Source organism: Nothoprocta perdicaria, unplaced genomic scaffold (genome assembly GCF_003342845.1).
Source record: "Nothoprocta perdicaria isolate Ctin4 unplaced genomic scaffold, notPer1 scaffold_59, whole genome shotgun sequence".
In the NCBI taxonomy this organism is placed as follows: Eukaryota; Metazoa; Chordata; class Aves; order Tinamiformes; family Tinamidae; genus Nothoprocta; species Nothoprocta perdicaria.
In genome coordinates, this window is record NW_020455854.1 from 1427977 (window position 1) to 1447877 (window position 19901).

At 47.2% G+C, this 19901-nt stretch overlaps 1 protein-coding gene across 1 annotated transcript in view; it reads left to right on the top strand.

Moving 5' to 3' along the window:
* Positions 1 to 84: 84 nt before the first annotated feature.
* The window catches only part of WDR90 (WD repeat domain 90), a gene marked incomplete at its 5' end in the record, with an annotated part of 34771 nt that continues 14954 nt past the window's right edge, over positions 85 to 19901 (top strand). The window contains 23 exon segments of the mRNA XM_026048970.1: positions 85 to 180; positions 681 to 857; positions 1353 to 1491; positions 2605 to 2775; positions 3607 to 3730; positions 4580 to 4663; positions 5489 to 5636; positions 6588 to 6821; positions 7542 to 7604; positions 7949 to 8017; positions 8644 to 8754; positions 9017 to 9162; positions 9494 to 9551; positions 11104 to 11222; positions 11513 to 11674; positions 12529 to 12659; positions 13796 to 13912; positions 14434 to 14669; positions 15144 to 15283; positions 16417 to 16547; positions 18031 to 18161; positions 18678 to 18839; positions 19486 to 19614. Of these exon segments, the coding sequence (XP_025904755.1) occupies positions 85 to 180; positions 681 to 857; positions 1353 to 1491; positions 2605 to 2775; positions 3607 to 3730; positions 4580 to 4663; positions 5489 to 5636; positions 6588 to 6821; positions 7542 to 7604; positions 7949 to 8017; positions 8644 to 8754; positions 9017 to 9162; positions 9494 to 9551; positions 11104 to 11222; positions 11513 to 11674; positions 12529 to 12659; positions 13796 to 13912; positions 14434 to 14669; positions 15144 to 15283; positions 16417 to 16547; positions 18031 to 18161; positions 18678 to 18839; positions 19486 to 19614 (3078 nt within the window).

Here is a 19901-nt window from a genome sequence, read left to right on the forward strand (position 1 = left end):
GCCCGTGGCCGCTCCGCCCGTGGCCGCTCCGCCCGTGGCCGCTCGCGTTCCGCCTCACGCCGCGCCGTGTCCCCGCGCGGGGCCGCAGTGTGGCAGAACCCCTACCTGAACGTGTTCAAGCACTTCCGCGTGGAGGAGTGGAGGCGCTCGGCCAAGGAAGGCGACGTGACGACGTTCATGGTAACGTTGGGCAGGGGTGTTGGGGAAGTCAGTGGCCGGGACCCCCGCGCTGCGCCCGGGACAAGCCCCGCAAGGAGCAGGGGCAGCTCCTGCAGGCTCCAGCTTTGGAACCGCCCCCCCTGCAGCCCTGAGAGCAGCCCCGGGTCCAGGGGAGCCGCCTCCCCTTCCCCCCTTCTCCATCCCATCAGGAATAGCCAAAACTGCCGCTTCYCGTAGCGGCTTTTGCAGCTGGGAACTCTGCACTTGCCACAGGAATATTGCATGATATAAAGGACTGGGATACCTATGGATGCTGCTGCTCCTGCRATAAATGGGCTCCCTAACATAAAGCACCAGGGTTCCCTAGCCCTGATCCTCCCCTGCCTGCCCGATCTTGCCATACGTCTGTGTGGAGCAGCTCGSATGAGGAAACAGCCCTTGGCCTGGAGTGGGCAAATCACCCCCTGCGGTCCTGCTCGCCGTTCCTGTGCCCGTGCTGATGCCGGCCCTTGTTACTGCAGGACAAGACCCTGAAAGGAACRGTGTATCGGATCCGGGGCTCCATTCCTGCCAGTAACTACATCCAGCTCCCAAAGACCAGCACGCAGTCGCTGGGCCTCGTTGGGCGCTACCTCTACCTGCTCTTCAGGCCTCTGCCCAACAAATACTTCGTCGTGCATCTGGATGTCTCCACAGAGGTGTGTGATACGCAGGGCGCTGGTGCAATTTGCGCTTATTAAAGTCTGAGGGCAGCGTGTTCAGATCTTGGAGTTTCAGACATGGGACTGTTTGGCTCTAAGGTGGACGTCTCCTAGGAGTCTTTCCCACTGATGTTCCTGATGTTCCACTGATGATGAGTGTTGTAGTAGTTGTTGGAGTGGGTTAAAGGAGAAGGTGACATACCTTCCCTGAGCCTGGTTATCCAGAGAGCTCCAGGAGTTTCTCAAAGTGCTTCCAGGGAAAGCTGATCGTTGTGGTYGGGGACAGTTACCCTGGGCCTGGGATGATTTCTGTTCTTGTGCYATCTGTGTATTCAGGCTTCTTGTTTCTTGGGCTCTCAGGACTCTATTGGATGGGACAAGAGGCTATTACTCAATTGTCTAGGCCTGGGACAGTGCAAATATCCTCTGCAGCACTTGCTTGCTTAAGCCACCAGGGTGACTCAAACACCATGTGTGTGTCTTTGTCCTCAGGATAACCAGGTGGTTCGCATCTCTTTCTCCAACCTATTTAAGGAGTTCAAATCCACAGCCACATGGCTTCAGTTCCCTTTCATCTGTGGAGCAGCCAAAGGGCCAGTTTATGAGAGCACAGCCAAGACTTCCAAGCAAGGTAAAGAATACTGCGTGTGGATGGTGGCATTGCCCTTGTCACAGCAGAGACTGGGCTGGAATATCAGGGCMAAAATAAATTATTAGAAAATAAACTGTGTTCAAAAAGGGAGTGGATGGATGCCAGGAGGATGAGTGCATGGCTGATGCACAAGCAGTGTAGATGCACTCTCTTGATCCAGAAGGCCCCTAACAGCCAATAATTGAAAGCTAGTGCTGTGGGGAAGGACTGTTTATGCCTTCCCTATTCTTAATTTCTGCCCAAATAATGGGTGATGTAATATCAGGCTAGGTGTGAGTCTGGCCTAAGGCACCATGGCCAGTTCTCTGTTCTTTCCAGACCTATGTGCTGTGATAATGAGCAATGAGGTGTGTTTTCCAATCTCAGGTACTCTTCTGATGTGCTATTGACTAGTCAAGCCTGGTGGAAATCCTGTTAAATACTTTTCACTTTAGTTTTAAAAGGCTTTAGGGCTTCTTCTTTTCTACATGCTACAAAAGACCCTGGGAGGACCTCATTGATTCAGGGTCCAAGAGTGAAATSTAAAGTGCATTAAGTGATTAATATTTCCTGCAGTTGTATCAGCCAGGCTAAAACTAACTCGTGGTGTCAGTTCTGTAGTTCAGGGTGCTACATCAATTGATTGTCAGTTGTCTGCAGGAAGAGATCCCATCGTACATAATGTGGCATGTTCTGCTGTGCTTGTCCTCTGATGTGAGCATTCAATGCAAGCTGCCACTCAGTGACTAGAGTGGAGTAGCATTTATTGTCCTAAGGAGACACTTCTCCTGGACCCMACCGAGTTGGGCATATTGCAAGCAGATGTTAAATCTTGCATTCTGAGGCCTATGTTTGAGGGCTGAGGATCACAGATTTATGCATGAAAATGTGCATAAAAGCACAAATCAGCCTCTGCTTGCTGGTGCTGCTAGAAACGTGCCCCAGAGCAGAACRGTGACTTGGATGTGCGCATTGAGAGACCCTCCTGATCATGTGCATGCTGCTAATCTTGCATCTCCCATCTGCAAGGATGACAGCCTAAGGTTTGTAATCTCTTCTGACGTGCCCTTACTACTCCATGCTGACCTTGCAACARACCATTTTAATGCCCAGATCTAGTGGGAGCAGCCCCTGCCAACGTGCGCTGGACCTGTCTGATGCTCGATCTCCAGTACATCCTCTCCATGTACCTCAACCGTCGTTACAGCCATCTGAAGAGTGTCAAGCTCTGCTCCAACCTCCTGGTGAAGAATCTCTGCACGAGTGACTTGCTCTTTGACCCAGGTAAGGAGCTGAGAGCTTGGGGTGGCACGTCATTTCTTGTGTGATGTAAAYCAGATCTAGTGAATAAATATGGTCCTCCACTCTCAGAGAAAAGTGTTGTTTCTTATTTTCCAGCTGGGAGAATGAAAGRTAGGAGAAAAGTTAAATATCTTGCCAGCACTAGATTGTTGCAAGAAAATAAAAAGGTGTAACCACACTTCACTTTTCACAGGCTTATACTTTTCTCTTACAGAGGAACCTGTTTTCTTTTTTTATTTCTTGATAATTCTTTTTCACTGAAATCAAGAAATCTGCCAATATACTTTAATTTTTTTAATCCACCYACTCAGTGCAGCAGATATATTCCAATCAAAGCCTTTGTTTCTGACTTATTAAAAAAAATCTCTCTGGAAATCTACTGAAACTGACTGGCCCACTTGAAAGCGTCAGTGAGGAATTTAYAGATGCTATTTACCATGAAAGAAGTCCCCCAGACTTTGAGGGATTAAAATAAATATGGATAAAATAAAGATAAAATCTTGAAGACTCATCATTTTAATGAAGTGGCAAATGCAGCAGGGAAGAAAATCGAAACTCCTAGTGCAGATCATGTGAAAATGCAGAAAATAATAGCAAACCAGACCAAGTTGGTCTTTGCAATGGGTAATTTATAACTTAATACCAGAGGTTTAAGCTCTTGCTCCTTCTTTTGAAGTTGCAAGTTCCAAGAGTATTCCTGTGTGAAGGAATATTCATTTGTTATAGGCATCAAGGTACATCAGTTGAGTCCAGCTGYGAGCCTCCAACCCCAGAGACTTGGAGAACTTAGTTTTATGTCTTGTGTGCCAATAGGTGTGACCTTCTCTGAAGCCCGACAGAGCAACCTGGCCTGCCATGGTGTATCTCCCATGCCACGAGAAATGGCATTCCCTGTGCCAAAGGGAGAGAAATGGCACGACCGCTATGACTATATCAGGTACTGTTGCTAAACGCTACTGTTGACATCACTAGAACTTTTAGATCTCTCTTTAGGGCTGGTCAATGTGCAGTGTGGGAAGGCAGSAGAGTTAAAAGCTAGCTGAGAAGTGTCTGCTTTGATACAAAGCAGGATTCTAGTTAAATCATTGTTTGCCTCAGCTCTAGTGCTAAAATGTTGTGAGCACATCTATGGTCAGTGCTTAATAGTTGGTTGCTGATATTTTGGGGCAGGCAAAAGGCCTTAAGAGTTTCCAGTTCCAGAACATTTTCTGAGCCCTYTTTGCTGAGCTTGCTTCTGTGGTTAGCCTAGCTAAATGCAAGCTTTTTTCCTCGGTGGCTATTTCTAGGGAGCACTACAACTTCTTGCTAGTTCTCTGTGCCTTAAAAGTTAGGCTCTACAGTGGTTGCTGAACTGTCATCAGCCTCAATGCCTCATTAGGCAGGCAGACATCAATGTACCTTCCCCACCAGAAAGCCAGCCTTAGTGCTGTGATCCCATCTGTGCCGAGGTCTTTGCCAGCTGACTGTGTTGGCCATAAATTGCAGCTCGTCAGAGTCAGCAGCACTGGAGCAGTGCTTAAAACATGTTGGGTAAACATAGCCTCTGGAAACCAAGGCTGTAGATCACACAATGGAGATGCTTTAGTATCCTTGTGTCTGGGGGAAGAGGGAATGAAAGAGAATTTTATAGGAGTCAGCCAGATAAATCTGAAGACTTTTGTGCCAGGCAGGTAGTTATCAAATAGGATTCCTGTGCAAAATCCTAAATAAAAGATGCCTTTCCTCTGCTTTTTTTTTTTTTTTTTTTTTTTTTTTTTTTTTTTTCTCTCTTCTCTCCCCTCTCCAGGTTTCCATCTGATGGGTCCAAGCTGCCATACGACTCAATCCAAAAGAGCTGTTCCAGCCCTGCAGCAGGTAGGGAAGCTGGGGGGTCAGTGGGCTGAGGCTGGGTCAGCCCCTTGGTGCAAGCCCAAACAGTGGCCACTGCTTCATGGTCTCTGAGGAATCCTCCRACTCCCGTGTGTTGTCCAGAGCCCTTTCCATTACCAATTTGACATACAGCTCTGGAAAAGCATCTCCCAGAAGGTTAAAAAACACTTGAGAGAGGCCCTGCATTTTGCAGAGATAGRTTTTTCTCAGCAGGAGCTGCCTAAATTACCTGTATTTGTCATTTAGAAGTGCTGAGAAGCATTAAAAGGTGATGAGAGSAAAGAGCTTTTTTGGGTAGTGAATTTTGATGATTTTTTTAAGGAAGCTGCCATGGTTTCTTCCTATAAAATTGATACTGAGCAGGCAGCTCTTTAACAAGAGTTAAAGAGTCTCCTGTGCTTGGAGTCTATGCCCATCTCCTTCCCAACCTAGGGCAGCAAACCTGCAGACTCTTTTTTGTTTCAGAACTCGTAACAGGTAGTTTCAGCTAGTGCCTGATCAGAGGTCTAGGATGGATGTTTTTATTGCAGTACACTCCCACATCTTTCTGAATTCCAAAAGCAGTCGCTTGTTTCCACTCTGGACTTTTTCCACGTGCTCTTGACCTGCAGATAAAAAGGAACAAAACAGAAAACCCYGCAGAGAGTATTACTTACAGCAGGGGTACCAAGTGTAGAAGTGGGTCTTTGTTATCCTGTTATAGAATAGCCTTTTTATTTTATTTATTTATTTTTTTTTTATCTGGATGTTTTTTAAAGGAGGAATAAGAACTTGAATGAAACGGCTGCTAATTACTGCATGCAGGAGCAGGTAGTTAACAGATCAGAGGGTTACAGACACCATCCCTCTCCCTTTGTGCTGCAGGTGGCCATGTTTTGGAAGACGCAGTCCACGAGCTGCCCCAACTGGTAACGCTCACCAAAGCAGTCCGTGATCGTCTGTCCCTCGTTCAGCAGATAACCAGCCCCAAAGCTGTGAGTACACCATGGAGAGAGGGTGCAGCTTCTTCCTTCCTGCCTCGTGGAATGTTTTCACACCTCTTTTGCCTTTTACATCCTTTATTTAGGATGTACAAGCTGCTTTTTGTCACTCGCAGCCTTGTCTGGGCATGGTCTGTTGACCTCAGTGCCACAGTTAATGTCTTTGTGGTTCAATCTGCCGTGACGCAGAAAAAAGTCTGGGTAAATGCCAAGTACTTTGTAATCTCTAGAATTCTATTCTCCCCATCTCAGCTGAGGCAGCAAATAATTTTTATTCACATTATCTGTATGAGTAAAGGACTAGGGAGAGAGCTTGATGAAGGGTGTCTCTAGTATAGCTGGRTACAAAATCCTGATTACTGGGGCTGCGAGCAGCTGCCCCGAACCGCAGAGTTCTTCTCATTTGCTGTTACTAGTGACACAGGTTTTGGYATCTGACCCTTTCTTATCAGAAAGATAGTAAAGATGTAGGAGGGCAATAGGCTTTTGTAGAGGACTGGGGAAATCTGTGCTGTTTATGCTGTGGAGGGGGAGGAAAAATTGAATGCAACTGCTTGCTCTTCTGAATGGAGATAAGCCAAGTTAGCTGGCCATTGGCTTTCAGCTTCTGCTCAGTGGAGAGCCTATTAAGAGCTGGGTCTTCTCCAGGATTGCTTTGTTGTGTCCAGAGGAATGGAACTGTTTGTGAACAGTATTGGGAACACAGGGAAACTGGCTTGGTAACATACCTGACGAAGTCAGCTACCTACAGTGAGGTGATAGGGATGCTCTCCCTGCATGTTACTCTCTCATTKGGATCCATATGTTTCTCACTTAATTGTACGCTTGGAATTATTAATAGTCACTCGGGAAAGATGCTGGTTTCTCCTTGTCCCTCCCTTTGCAGTGGGTGTAAGAACGTGGGAGGGAAGTCAGGTCTGTGTCTGAGGCTTTCTTCTTTCTCAGATGCCACGTCGGTGTCCTCTAATTACAAAAAGCATTCCCGAGGTTCACCTAACAGCCCCAGGGCCTTTGGAAGTCCTGCGTGCTGGCGAGCAGGAGGCGAACAAGAAAGGGAAGCTCCAAGGTGCTGGCGACTCTGCTGGGCGCTCGCCAGCAGTCCCTGATGGAGGGATTCACGTGTACGCCCACAAGACGAGCGAACGATCCATCCGTGCCCTCAACACAAGCTTGGAGGAGGTAGGTGAAACACTGAGGAATCACAGCAGTCTGGTTTCACACTTTCTGCTTGGCACAGCTCTGCGTTCTGCCTGTTTTGGAGTGATTTTTGCTAATGCTTCCCCTTCATTTGGTCTTCTTGTGACTTTAATCGCAGGAGGTTTTTGTCAGGAAGAGAGTGGGCCTTGAGCTGAGCTCCCTGGGCTTGGGGCACAAGCTTTTTGGATTCCTGTGTGTGGGGCTCCTGCCAAGCCAGATCCTCAGTCAGCGTATGACACTGGTGCAGAGGGGCCATTTTTTCCCAGCTGAAGCTCTTTCCCTTCCTTTTGCTGTGTCCTGTGGGACTGAGCAAATACACTAGCTACCCCTTGGCACCCTTATCCCACCTGCATATCTACATTCTCTCATAACATTGTGAATGCAGAGACATTGTGTAGTCCTGATTGCTGGGACTGCTTTGGGTTGTAGGGAGCATAAGGCATCCAAGCAGGACATTTGTGGGCTGATGCCTGTAATGCTTTTGAGCTCAGCAGAGGAAACAAAAGATTGGGCTGGAATTTCAGTTAATGTCAGTCCAGTCCTGATGCTGACATTATTTTTTCTGACTGTCAAGTTTTTCTTTCCACAAGTATCTTATATTTCTTGAAAGAGGGACCGTATGTCTAGTTCTGGGATGCATGCACTGACATAAAACCAATAATGTGCAGGTACTGAATTATTATTATTACATTATTTTCCCAGAGTATATACACGAAGGTCACTGGACCAGATGTGCTGTCTAGCAGGAGGGCCTCTCGCTGCAGGGTAAGATAACAGATCTTTCCACAGCATCATTCTGCTCTCTAGGAATTTTCAGGCATTAGGAAGATCTGTTTGCAGCTCCCTTAGCCTAAGCTGGAGAACTTCTGCAAATAAGATGTCAGAAGATCCCAGCTCCAGTTTTCTTCCAAGTTTAACTTCTGGCGGGTCAAATAATTTAAAACTGTCCCCTTAATGGGACAGGATTCAGAACAGTCTCTGTGTTTTCAGGAGAAAGTAGAAAAGAAGAAGGAAGCAGAGTGGCTGAGTAGTCCAGAGGAATGTGGTGGAGCAGTTATTGATCTGGCTGTAGTCCTGCAGTAAGTGTGCCAATGCTGTCTTTCTTTCAGAGGCTTTTACCAGATCCAATCCTGAAGCTGAAGATGATTATTGGCTTTGGAGGCTGCAGCACCAAATGGGTCAGTAATTGAAAGAGTTTTTGAAGTTTATCTGTAACCACATTATAAGGATATTGATTTTTATCAGATACACGAATGTGCCAAACTTCYTTGGGAAAAGGGCCCCATAACAGATGGGCACGAGCTTATGTTTGGGTGTGGGTCTTCCACTATTCCAGTGGTGAATCAGGAGCCCTTTTAGATCTCACGTCTTCTGCGTTTTAACACATCTCATGCCCCTAGAATGTGCTTTGCTGGAGTCTAGAAGAGGGCTGTGGTTTGGGTCGTTTCCATGTGGGGCTTTGCCTTCCAGGATCCCAAACCATGGTCTGCCTTGGAGTTAGAATAAAGGAAGTTTTCTGTGCTTCATCCAGCTCAATAACATAATTTTCCATGTATCTGCAGTGCATGTACAAGATATGATTTGGATAGTAAATCCACGGAATGAACTTGGATGTCAGCTGGGCTTTTTCTTTTCCTTTGCTAGTTGGAAGCCCACATGCATGAGAGAGCAGTCCTGTCACCTGCACATTTGCAGCAGCTCTCCAAGTCTCCCATGTGTCTAAGAAAGCTCTGCAAATCCAGGCTAGGAACCGGATCCTCTGTGGGATCTCATCCTCCGTCTCATTCCCTCATTTGTCCTGCAGGCGCTGTGGACTCACAACAACTCTGCAGTGGTCTACCCCTGCCATGCAGTTATAGTGACCATGCAGATTCAGACCGGAGAGCAGAGGTTTTTCATCGGACACACAGATAAGGTCAGTGCAAGCGTTCTGACAAAGGCTTGTTTCAGTGATATGCTTGTTAATTCCTAAGAGGTGAGAATTAACCTCTAACCTCTCTGCTGCTCCTGCTCAAAGTGTTATAGTAAAGCATCGACTGTGACCCTGGGGAGGTTGTGGCAAGTCCAACCAGACCCTGCATCCAGAGTGGAAGTCAGGAAGAGCCTTGGCTTAGCAGCAGCAGGACTTACCACCAGTCCTAGCTTTCCCCAGCACCTCTAACCTCACCTTTCCCCAGGTGTCAGCGCTGGCCTTCAATGGAAACAGCACCTTGCTGGCTTCTGCACAGACCGGCCCCTTGAGCGTGGCTCGCCTCTGGGAATTCCCCAAGGGGAGCTGCCTGGCGGTGTTCAAAACCCACGTGCGGTCACTCACGTCCCTGAGGTAGGTTTCAACGTGTGAAGGGAGGAGGAGATGAGGGCAGGGATGCATTCAAGTGGGTGAAGCATTGCAGCATGGCATCTTCTCTGCGCCATGAGCGCATGATAACGCACGGCTGATTTATAGCTCTCCTTTAGCTGCTGTTGTGTTTATCACCGAGACCCTGCTGGCAGTTATCCTAGAACAGCTGGTGTGCTGCCAGCTTCCTCCTTCCCTAACTTATCCCTCGGGACGTGCTGTCTCCCCATAGCCTCATCTCATCTCTTTTTATTCCCTGCCGAGATGCGCTTGGGCTGTGAGGAACTGCGTTTCACCAAGCATCTTGTTCTTGCAGCTTCTCCTACAGTGGAGCAGTTCTTTGTGGCATTGGAAAGGATGGACATGGCAAAACGGTGAGAGCTTTCTGGTTTCCTTTTTTTTCATATCCTGTAGAACAAGCATCACAAGATATCTCCCCTCTTAGATTACGCAGTTACTCTGCAGGCACACTGCTGGTATGGGCTTTCCAGGGCATGGTGACACAGAAAAGACTGTGGAAAAGACTTCTCACTGTAAATAAAGAGATATCTCATTAGAATGAGATTCTTGTTCTAATGAGAATGAGATTCATGAGAATCTCTGGTTAGAAAATAGTTTGTCTGATACATGTGTCTTTGAAGGTACTTCCCCAGCTGGAAGCAAATAAATTATTTCWAAGGTAACTTGTGGGGAGATCTGTTCAGGTTGAGCTTTGGGCCCATTTCTGTCCTTTGGTTTCTGGCAGTGATTGTTTGTGGTTAAGGCAGCTGTGTGATTCTCCATGTATCCTGTGGGGATCACTGTAGACTAACATACATCATTCCCTGGCCTCCCTGCAGCAGTTCTGACCCTCCTGGTAGAGGGTGACACATGCTTGCGTGTCATTTTAAGCTGGAAGGCTTGAAAGCACTTAGTGGAAGAATGGGAATTGAAATGGGAGATTTGGGGCTGGAGCCCAAAACCCTTTTGTAGAGCATTTAGGGGAAGCAAGGCAGATGTGAAGTTAAGTCTTTCAGTTGGAGCATTGCAGGCATTGTGTGTTGAAAGGGATGCTGGGGCACTCGAGCTACCACCCACTGATGTAGCTAGGGGATGACGCAGATCCTGCGTATAATAGTCAAAAATAAAACTGTTCTGTGGGACTCAGGGTTTTACTTTATCACTATAGCTGTCTCCATCTAGTAATCTGTTACAGAGAACTAATTGYATGTTAGCTGTGCTATTGCTGACTGCATGCTGCCTGCAGAAAAAAAACAAGCAGGCACAGAATCCCTCCAGCTTTTTCACAGCACAAACCAACTGTTTCATGTTCAGGGTAGGGGCTTGAAGAACGGAAACTCTGGCGGGGGAAATACCAACTGGTTGAAAGCAGCACTTGGGCTAGGAAACAGAATGTGACAGTGGGAGGTGCTGTGGGACAGTGACACCTGCCAGCCCAGACCTGCTGAGACTGAGCTGAGTCTGTTTTTAACGCTATCCTAAAAGGAAGAGTGCCGAGTACCTTGCATTCCTTCAGTGTTCTTCCCCTTTCCTTTGGGAATGACGTCTCCAAGCCCTTCTCAGCCCCCCTGGTTAAAAGGGGACACAGTTCACACTCTTCTGTGTGCAGCTACTGCGTTTCCTTTCCAAATGTGAGGCGTGTTGCCAGGCAACTCTGGGATTTAGAACCCGTAATTATTAATGACAGACAACTATATTGCAATAAAGGCTTGCCAAACTGTTTGGACTGTCCTGTATCCTCCTTGTTAGAGGTTTGGGTTTTTTTTGTTTGTTTTTTTTTTTTAAACTTTCATTTAGTTCTACAATCATTACTGGGTGCACAGCCTTGGAGAACACTCCCATACATGCAAATGGTCACCTGCAAAACTCTTGCTCGAAAGGTTTCCACRTTTCAACAGCTCTGCCCTCACTGTCGTCTTTCTCCAGGTGGTCGTGGTGTGGAACACAGCTCAGGTGACCGGTGGCGGAGAGGTAGTTGTGCTGGCCAAAGCACACACAGATGTGGACATCCAGACTTTGAAGATTGCTTTTTTTGATGATACCAGGTAGTGTGCAAAGGAAGCGTGGATTAACAGTGCAGGATCAGGCACTGCTGTGGGGAGGCTCACGGCACTGCTGTGGGGAGGCTCACGGCACTGCTGCAGTTCAGGCTGGCAGGCACAGAGCACCCCCGTGCCTCTGGGATGCTGAGGATTCAGAGCAGTCTCTGCTCAGGAGCATCCTGTTCTTTGTTCTCGCTATCAGCATGCCTCAGTCTGCTGCCCTTAAGCATTAGCCCTTTACCAGGGGCTGAACAAATCCTTCCCGGCTCCTCTCACAGTCTCTTGTGCGGCAGGATGGTGTCGTGTGGCAGGGACAACGTGCGGCTGTGGCGGCTGCGGAGCGGAGCGCTGCGCTCGTGCCCCGTGAACCTGGGCGAGTACCATTCCCTGGAGTTCACCGACCTGGCCTTCGAGGAGGGGCAGTCGGCAGAGCGGGAGCCGGACGACCGCACGCTGTAAGGGGCGCCTGGGGTCCACGTTTGCCTTCCCRTTGGGCTGGAGCTCTGCAGCCTTCTTTGGATGAGTGGAGGAGGCCACGTGCAGCCGTGGCCTTGACATCCTTCTTTCTCCTCCTTTCTGGTATTTTGTCTGGATTTTCCCTGCAGAATACAAGTGCCTTATAGAGCTGGGAAAGCCTCTACCTTCCCTCAGCATGCTTCTCTTCCCAAAAGAAATTCAGATACTTTGCAGAATAGCACAAGAAATTTTTTTTCCTCATTTGTGTCCTGCTGATGTCTTGACACTCAAGTACRTAGTGATTCTTTCCCCCTGCCTGAAGCTTGTGGTTAATTTTCTGTTGGCAGGGGGATGAGTTTGGTATAGCACTTCTTTTGGGTATAAAAAAGTGCATACTTTGTGTTATTTTAATCATCAAACCAAGGCTATTGTTGCTATCCCTTATTGTTCCCAAAAGGCAGAACTGTCAGTTCAAATGACCTCTGCCTTCCTCCACAGGCTATCTTATACAGCAGAGATAATTTTCGTTTTGAAGTCCACACTGAACTTTTAGCTCTTTCATGGATTAGTGTTTCAAAGGGACAGAAGGAAAATAGGGAGCTCTAACTTGAGCCCTTGGTTGTAGATTCCTGGGTTAGCTCACGGGAAGTCTCTCTTGGACCCCTGCTTAACCTTTTGTGTTACTGTGAATTGGAATTCCTTTTCATCAGGCAGACGGAGTTTATCAGGTTACTCTGTGCCTCTTGACTAAAACTTGCTGAAACACACTGTCAACCCCGGGTTTTACAAAATAATGCCTGCCAAGTTGCTCTTAACCTTCAGATCCTGGAGTAGGGATCTTTGTCCTTTCCAGGTTTGTCTGCAGCAAGAGCGGCCACATTCTGGACGTGGACTACAAGAACGTCTGCATCAGGAGCGCCCGGCGGCTCCTGCCTTCCCAGCCCCAGCACTGTCACCAGCCAGAAAAGCCAGGCTGCAGCGCAGGTAGGGCTGTGGGGACTGTGTCCTGGCACAAAGAAGGGAGCTAGCTCAGGACTGGCTCAAGAACGACCAGGATCAGAAATAAATTTAAGCAATTTTCTGGAAAAATAAACCCGCTGTTTAGCTACTGCTAAAGGTTATGGTGGCGTGATTGAATCATTGCTAGCTAACTCTTTTCCCCTTAAGTGCTACAGTAACCTTAGTGCAGCAAAGTATCATTTTAAGACAGAATATTGGCATGTTAAATGCTGATTACTACTTTTAGGAACATGAAACAAGGTCTTAATTTGCTGACAGGATTCTTATGTAGAGATGTAGAAAGAGCTAAGCAGATCGATGGAAAGATAGATGTTGGGGATTTGTTTCATTATTCAGCCTGTCTGAAGTGTTTGGGAATTCTTTCATGCTGTATACTAAGTAGTACAACTTTCAGCTCTTCCATAGATTTTTTTAAAAGCAGGAAGAATTCACTTTAAAATGTGACTGCTCTTGTATCTTAAAATTTATTGCATGAACTATTAAATCTAGAGCATGCACCTTTGAGAGGTATGTAATTCCAACTCTCTCTCCACGGTTGATAAAATGAGTAATAGAAGATTTAACATGGTCCTTGGGTTTCTCAGTGGCAACACTGCTTGCTCTATCCAGTGCTTTGTCCAATGGACTTTGTGCCAAAATCAAAAAACTTGTTGCTTTCCCAGTATATATCCCAGTAGATATATAGTTGCCCACGCTTATTCCTGTCTCACTTCTCACTATGCTGCAGAGGAGACTTGAGACAGGAAAGGAAACTGTTTTGTACCCTGAACAGCTACCAAAGACATTCCTTGCACAAGGTCTTGTTCAAGCTATGAGTGGGATAAGAAATGCATTGCCTGGCAAGAGTAAGTAGAGTTGCACTGATGGTAAACAGTAGTGCTGGGAGCAAATAGGTTTTGAACTCTTAGAAGGAATAAGTAAGATTTTTGCACAGAGGTAACTTGCACTGTCGTTTGCGGTGGGACTTCTTGTATCTTTTTCAAAGATGTTCAGTTGCTGGAGCAGGTGGACTATTGAGCTCTGATTTGGATGGAAGAATCCTGGTTTCTGTTTTCTTGTTTCTGCCAGTGACCTCAGTAGCTTTGTGTTCTGGCTTTCAGGCCCTGGGATCGCTATCAACAGTATTAGCATCTCCTCAACCTTTTGTGCCACGGGCTCAGAAGATGGTTATCTGCGACTGTGGCCGCTGGACTTCTCTACTGTCATGTTGGAGGCAGGTGTGTAGATCTGGGAAAGGAGCTTCTGAGTTCTGAATCTGTATCAGCCTGTCCTATGAAGCAAAGAATCCCCTGCAGTTCTGCTGAAGTTATTCTCATAAATGAGTGCTTTTTCAAATGTGCTATAGTCTAGTCTTGGGAAGTTGTCTCTTCAAGGACAGTTAATTCATGTTCTTTCTTGGGAGTTCGGGGAGAAAGATGGGAACTCCTGGGTAAGAACAGGCAGCGTAACTTGATCTCTGTGCTCTTGCACCCAGAACTCCTCTATCCCATCAAAAACTAGAGGAGTCGAGCAGTTCTTCTGTCTCTGAAAYAAACAACATAAAAGCAGAGCCCAGGAACTTTTAGAAAGAACATGGGTTAACTTGGCACTAAAYTGAACTCTGCAAGCATTTAATCTCTAGGTCATGTTCATTTCTGCAAGCARTACTTTCCTAACTGTGAATGTGGTTCCATAACTTTGATCCAGATGCTTCTTGTTTTTTCCTGGACCATGTACTGAYTAGTTTGTCTCTTCCCAGAGCATGAGGCTCCAGTGAGTTCTGTCTGCATCAGCCCAGACACCCTCAAAGTTTTGTGCACAACCACCACCGGGAACCTGGGCTACCTGGATATAGAGTCCCGAGACTATAACACCCTCATGCGCTCTCACACGGACACAATTTTGGCATTTTCTGTGGAGGGAATTCGGAAGCAGATGGCAACAGTCTCTCAGGATAACACCATCCGAGTCTGGGACCTTGTGACCATGCAGCAGGTAAGTGCAGAGAGAGATGTTAGATATAGATTTATTAATAGTTTGCCTTGTCTTTGTTCAGTTATTGAAGTTTTGCTCTTTAAGAGCCCTTAAATGTCTTCCCTGAGGCATGGGGTTTAATATGGGTTAGAAATCCTTCTGAGGCATGGAGTTCTGAGACAGYTATTTACATGTTTAATTTGGCTCTAGCTTTTGAAAGCAGAATTAAACAGAAGAGTAAAAAAATACATATTTTTTTCCTCCATCTCTTGGAAGTAGCTGGTTAACACAGGACACAATACTCAAAGGATTTATCCAGATCTCCCTGAAGACCCTGGATTTCCCTGGGCTTTAGGGGAAGCCCTGCAGGGATTAGGCTTGCGTTGTGGGAACAGGCTCGCAGTGGAGGTCTGAGGGTGTTTTGCTGCATTACCYGTGCCTGCCAGGTACTGATTTATCCAGCTTCATGCCCGTGGCTCTGTCTCTTCCCYGCAGCTGTATGACTTCACAGCTGCAGACGAACTGCCGTGTGCTGTGGCCTTTCACCCTGCCCAGCAGATCCTCGCCTGTGGCTTCGACAGCGGGATCGTGCGAACCTTCAGCTTGGCTGCTTCCAATCTCCTAGTGGAACACAAGTAAGTGTTTCATAGAATCATGGAATCCTTARGGTTGGAAGGGACCTCTAGAGATCATCTCGTCCAACCTCCCTGCACATGCAGGGTCACCTGGAGCACATGGCACARGATTGTGTCCAAGCGGTTTTGGAAGATCTCCAGAGAAGGAGACTGCACAACCTCTCTTGTCAGCCTGTTCCAGGCTCTGTCACCCTCACTGTTAAGAAATTTTTCCTTAAGTTCCTGTGGAACTTGTCGTGCTTCAGTTTGTGGCCGTTTCCTCTAGTTGTATCAGTAGCCACCACTGAAAAGAGGCCTCCCCCTCCTCCTCACTGCCTCCCTCGAGGTATTTACACACACTGACCAGATCCCCCCTCAGCCTGCTCTTCTCCAGGCTGAACAGGCCCCGCTCCCTCAGCCTTCCCTCATAGGGCACAGGGACCATGTTCCAGGTCCCTGATCATCCTCGTAGCCCTATGCTGGACTCTCTCCAGCAGCTCCACATCCCTCTTGTCCTGGGGAGCCCAGAACTGGACACAGTCTCCAGATGCAGCCTCACCAGGGCTGCATAGAGGGGGAGGATCACCTCTCTCGACCTGCTAGAGACACCTTTTTGCAGTGGCAGTTGCACCCATGTGTGGGGTAAAGGCTGGGTGTCCTGGCAGGAGCCACAGTCATAATCTTGGAGCTGGCTCTGTGCTGGAAAAGTCATTTTCTCAAGCTTGTCAATTCATATGTCCCAGTTAAGTAGTTCTCAAGCCTGGTATGCTGAGGGTTTGGTTAAGAATGCAACCTCAGAAAGCTCTAAGAGCTTTACATTTGGGGACTTACTAGCTGAGGGTAGGGAAGGGGCTGGGGAAACAGACAGCTGTCCTGGAGATCAATTGAAGAGGAAGCCTTTGTGACCCTTGGCATGGGAAATGGAGGATGCTCCAAAGGGGGATGAGCACATCCCAACCAGGGACAGCAAGGCTGTCCACCAAAAAAAGTATTCATTGTCCTGGGCTGCTGCAGGCCAAAACACAGTGGGGTTCTTTTCCTGTTCGTTGCCAGGTGTTTAACTGTATTGCATTGGATGTTGCTTCTCTCTATTTATTTATTTATTTATTTTATTTCTCTGTCTCATCTCTCTTGTTGTCTGCCTTTCTTTTTAGGCAGCACCGTGCTGCTGTTACTGGTCTGACCTTCTCTCCAGATGGCAATTTCATGTTCAGTTCTTGTTCACAAGGAACTCTGGCTCTCTACAACTCTGCGGTGCAGAAAAGCCCTGTCCTCAGAGTCCTGGGTAAGGCTATGGAGTTGATGCAAGTTGCCTCTTTTTTCCTTTCTTTTCAATAGCACAGACATCCTACTGCAAAGTCAAACCAGAGACAACCTACTCTGGGAGAGAGATTTTCTGAAGGAGCTTCTGAGCTGTGTCAGTTGCATTTATGTAGTGTATGGGAGCAAATTTTAGTGACTGGTAACCCCCCCATACCAAGCCTGATTCAAAAGCTTTCAAATTGCTTGGTGTTTCAGTCTTGTGAATGGGCTGAGTTGCACAGAGCTGCCTTTTTGCATCTGGATTCAACCATATATTGTTTGGCAATACAAGCCTAGTGTTTTTACCTAGTCAAGTCCTAACCTAACAAGTCCCAACCTAAGTTTTTTGTGTGTACAGTTTCATGTGTTTAAGCTGAATCACTTCTCTAATCCTACCTGTAGCACAGCCACAGAGTTGTGCTGATAAACAGAGAAGGTGGAGGGCTGCAGGCAGGGGTGAGCAGTGCCAGGGGAGAAAGGTGATTTTGAAAAATTAATGTTTTTGAAATTAGCTGTGGCAGCACAGGGAAGCTTATAGAGAGGAAAGGATACATTACGTTACGCAATACGTTATACAAAGAGGAAAATTCTGCCCCAGTAGGTGTGCAAAGTATGTGGAAAAGGAATAGCAGCCCAGAGAGATCAGAGAGCTTGTCCAAAATCACCCAAATTTGGTGTCAGTGCTGTGACTGGAATGAGGTACTTTGATTTCCCTCCAATGTCAGTGCTGATCACTAGCTGTGTTCCCAGGGTGTAACAGTGGCAGTGGGATAGATGCAGAGCAATCCCTTTGATTTCTGTGATTCTGTGACCTTTAGATCTCTGCAGTCACTTCCTTCTGGTAGGGATTTAGCCACCCCTGGAGTAGCTGCGGAGTCRCATCCATAGCTGCTTGTTACAGCTTCCTGCAGTCTTAAAAAAGATTAAGCAGTAACATGCATTTTATTTCGATTACCTTTTTTTTCGTGCCTGCCTTGAACATACTGCAAGCCCAGTATCTAGACTTTCCATGAGGTGGTTCCATGCACACTTTGGATGCTGCAGATGAAATTTCTGTCATCTTTCACAACAGAGGTTGCTCCTTTCTCGTGGAAACATTAATCCTAGGTTGATTTAGATTCAGAAAAAGATCACAGAGTCATTAGGTTGGAAGGGACCTCTAGAGATCATCTAGTCCAAACCCCTGCTCCAKCAGGGACACCCAGAGCACAGGGCACAGGGCGGCATCCAGGTGGGTTTTGAAGACCTCCGGAGAAGGAGACTCCACAGCCTYCCTGGGCAGCCTGTGCCAGAGCTGTCACCCTCACGGTGAAGTAGTTCTTCAATGCAGCTCCCTTGTCTACTACGACTAGTTTTGAAGCAGTCCTTCAAAATGCAGCTCCCTTGTCTGCAGCAGCGTCACAAAGGCAGCTGGTTGCAGCCTGTTCTCTCTGTTCATCTCTTCACTCTCTTCCCTGGGCCCYCAGGTAATGTGGTGGTCCGGGAGGCTGGGAGCAGTCCTGGTGCTTTGGCTGTTAGTGAGGACAGCCGTCTCCTGGCCTTTGTGGGCCCCTCCAAGTTCATCGTGACCGTGATGGAGGCCTGCTCTCTAGATGAGGTACCCACCAGGTTTCTTTATSGTTCCTGTGGAAGGCTGGGGAGGGGGAGACATGCTGTAAGGTACTGCAGGACAGGAGAGGAAATTCCTATAGGCCTTATTAAATAGGATAGGTCAAGAGCTTTGTGTACCCTCAGTTTTGGAGAAGGCACTTTAGTGCACAGCAGCCAGTTTGGGGTGGTTATCATGAGCTTTGTCTTCCATTCTGTGAGACAGAAGCAGTAAATTCAAGGTTTCTTCTTCTCCAATTTCATTGTCCTCTAGAAAGATAATTAGGAGGAAAGCTGCATGGACTATCRGCTCTGCTCCCTCTTTTTGAGCTGCTCTACTGGGTAGATACTTTACCTCTACCCTGCAAAATCTCATTAGATGGCTGTCTGAGTGACAGGGCTTGGGGAATCTATGACATGTGATGGGGAAACCATGAGAGAAATCCTCAAGGTTGCCCAGCAGCCCTTTTGAGGCTTCCATGGTATTTGTTCTAGGATGTTTGTTCAGTAGCTCCTTGTTTCACAGCTGCTAAAGGTGGACATCAGCATCTTTGATTCGAACAGCACAGCCCTGGGTTCAGCAGTGAGGATCTGCTTTGTTCCTGTGCCCCAGGGCCACCTCCTGGTATCCACGTCCTCCAATAAAATCCTTGTGCTTGATGCAAAAACTGGGCGACTGGTGCGAGAGGTAGGATGCTATGAAAATCACACACTGAGTTCTTGCCTTATCTTGATTTGTCTCACTGTTGGGGGATAAATGGGAGAGCATCCTGCAGCTCACAGGCTCTAAACAAAACATAATGGACAAGCAGATAGCTGTCTTAATGTGGTCATGCTTCAGGTGAGCCTGAACTTGTCCTTGTTTTCCATGCTGTCACACTGCTGTCATTTTGCTGAAGCATCAGGGCCCAATAAGCTGCTAAAGGCAGTTAAAGCAAACCTTTTGAATCACGTGGCAGTGGATGAGGTGTGCACATGGGACTAATTACCCTATCTCACAGGTGGGCTAGTGAAACACCCAACGAGCCCATCAGAGCACTGGAGATGATCTAACTCTGTCATAGTGAATCTGTCCACAGTGTGTTCAGTTCACCTACAATCTTTGTCTGCCTCGTGATGCAAAAGGCTAGGAAAACAACAGACCTTTGTCAGGAATACTGGACATCTCTGGTTCATGTAGTTTTGAACTACTTTTTCACCAGAGTCTGAAAATACTCCGCTTCATTCTTCTCCATCTAATGAATCTGCCTATTTTTTTGGTGCTCAGACAGTGATTAGCTTGCTGACAGTGAGCTAGCTCAGTCAATGCTCATGGGGCTGTGTCTTATCCTCAGGTGCCTCCTGTGCACAAGCTGTCCTGCTCTTCCTTGTCGCTAAGCAAGGATGCCAAGTACCTGCTCACTGCTGGGGACAAGGTTGTCAAAGTGTGGGACTACCAGATGCGCTTTGATATCAACTTCCAGGTATTTCAACTAAGATATCTTGGTTATGTTAGAATAACTGAGAGCTGGGATAAGGCTGTGGGGTTTTCCAACTTCTGCTTATTTCTTTGGATCAGTATGTTTAACATAAAGCRTATCACTGAACACTGGAGATGTGGTGCTGAACTCAAAGAAGATTCTCTGCTGAAATAATTTAGATGGAAGTTTCCTTCACTGGGTATCCAGGGCAGGGAGTCTTGTAACCACAGTCCTCATTGGGCAGAGATGGTGATGGAGTCTGGGAAGCTGAAGTCCTCCTCTCTCTCTCT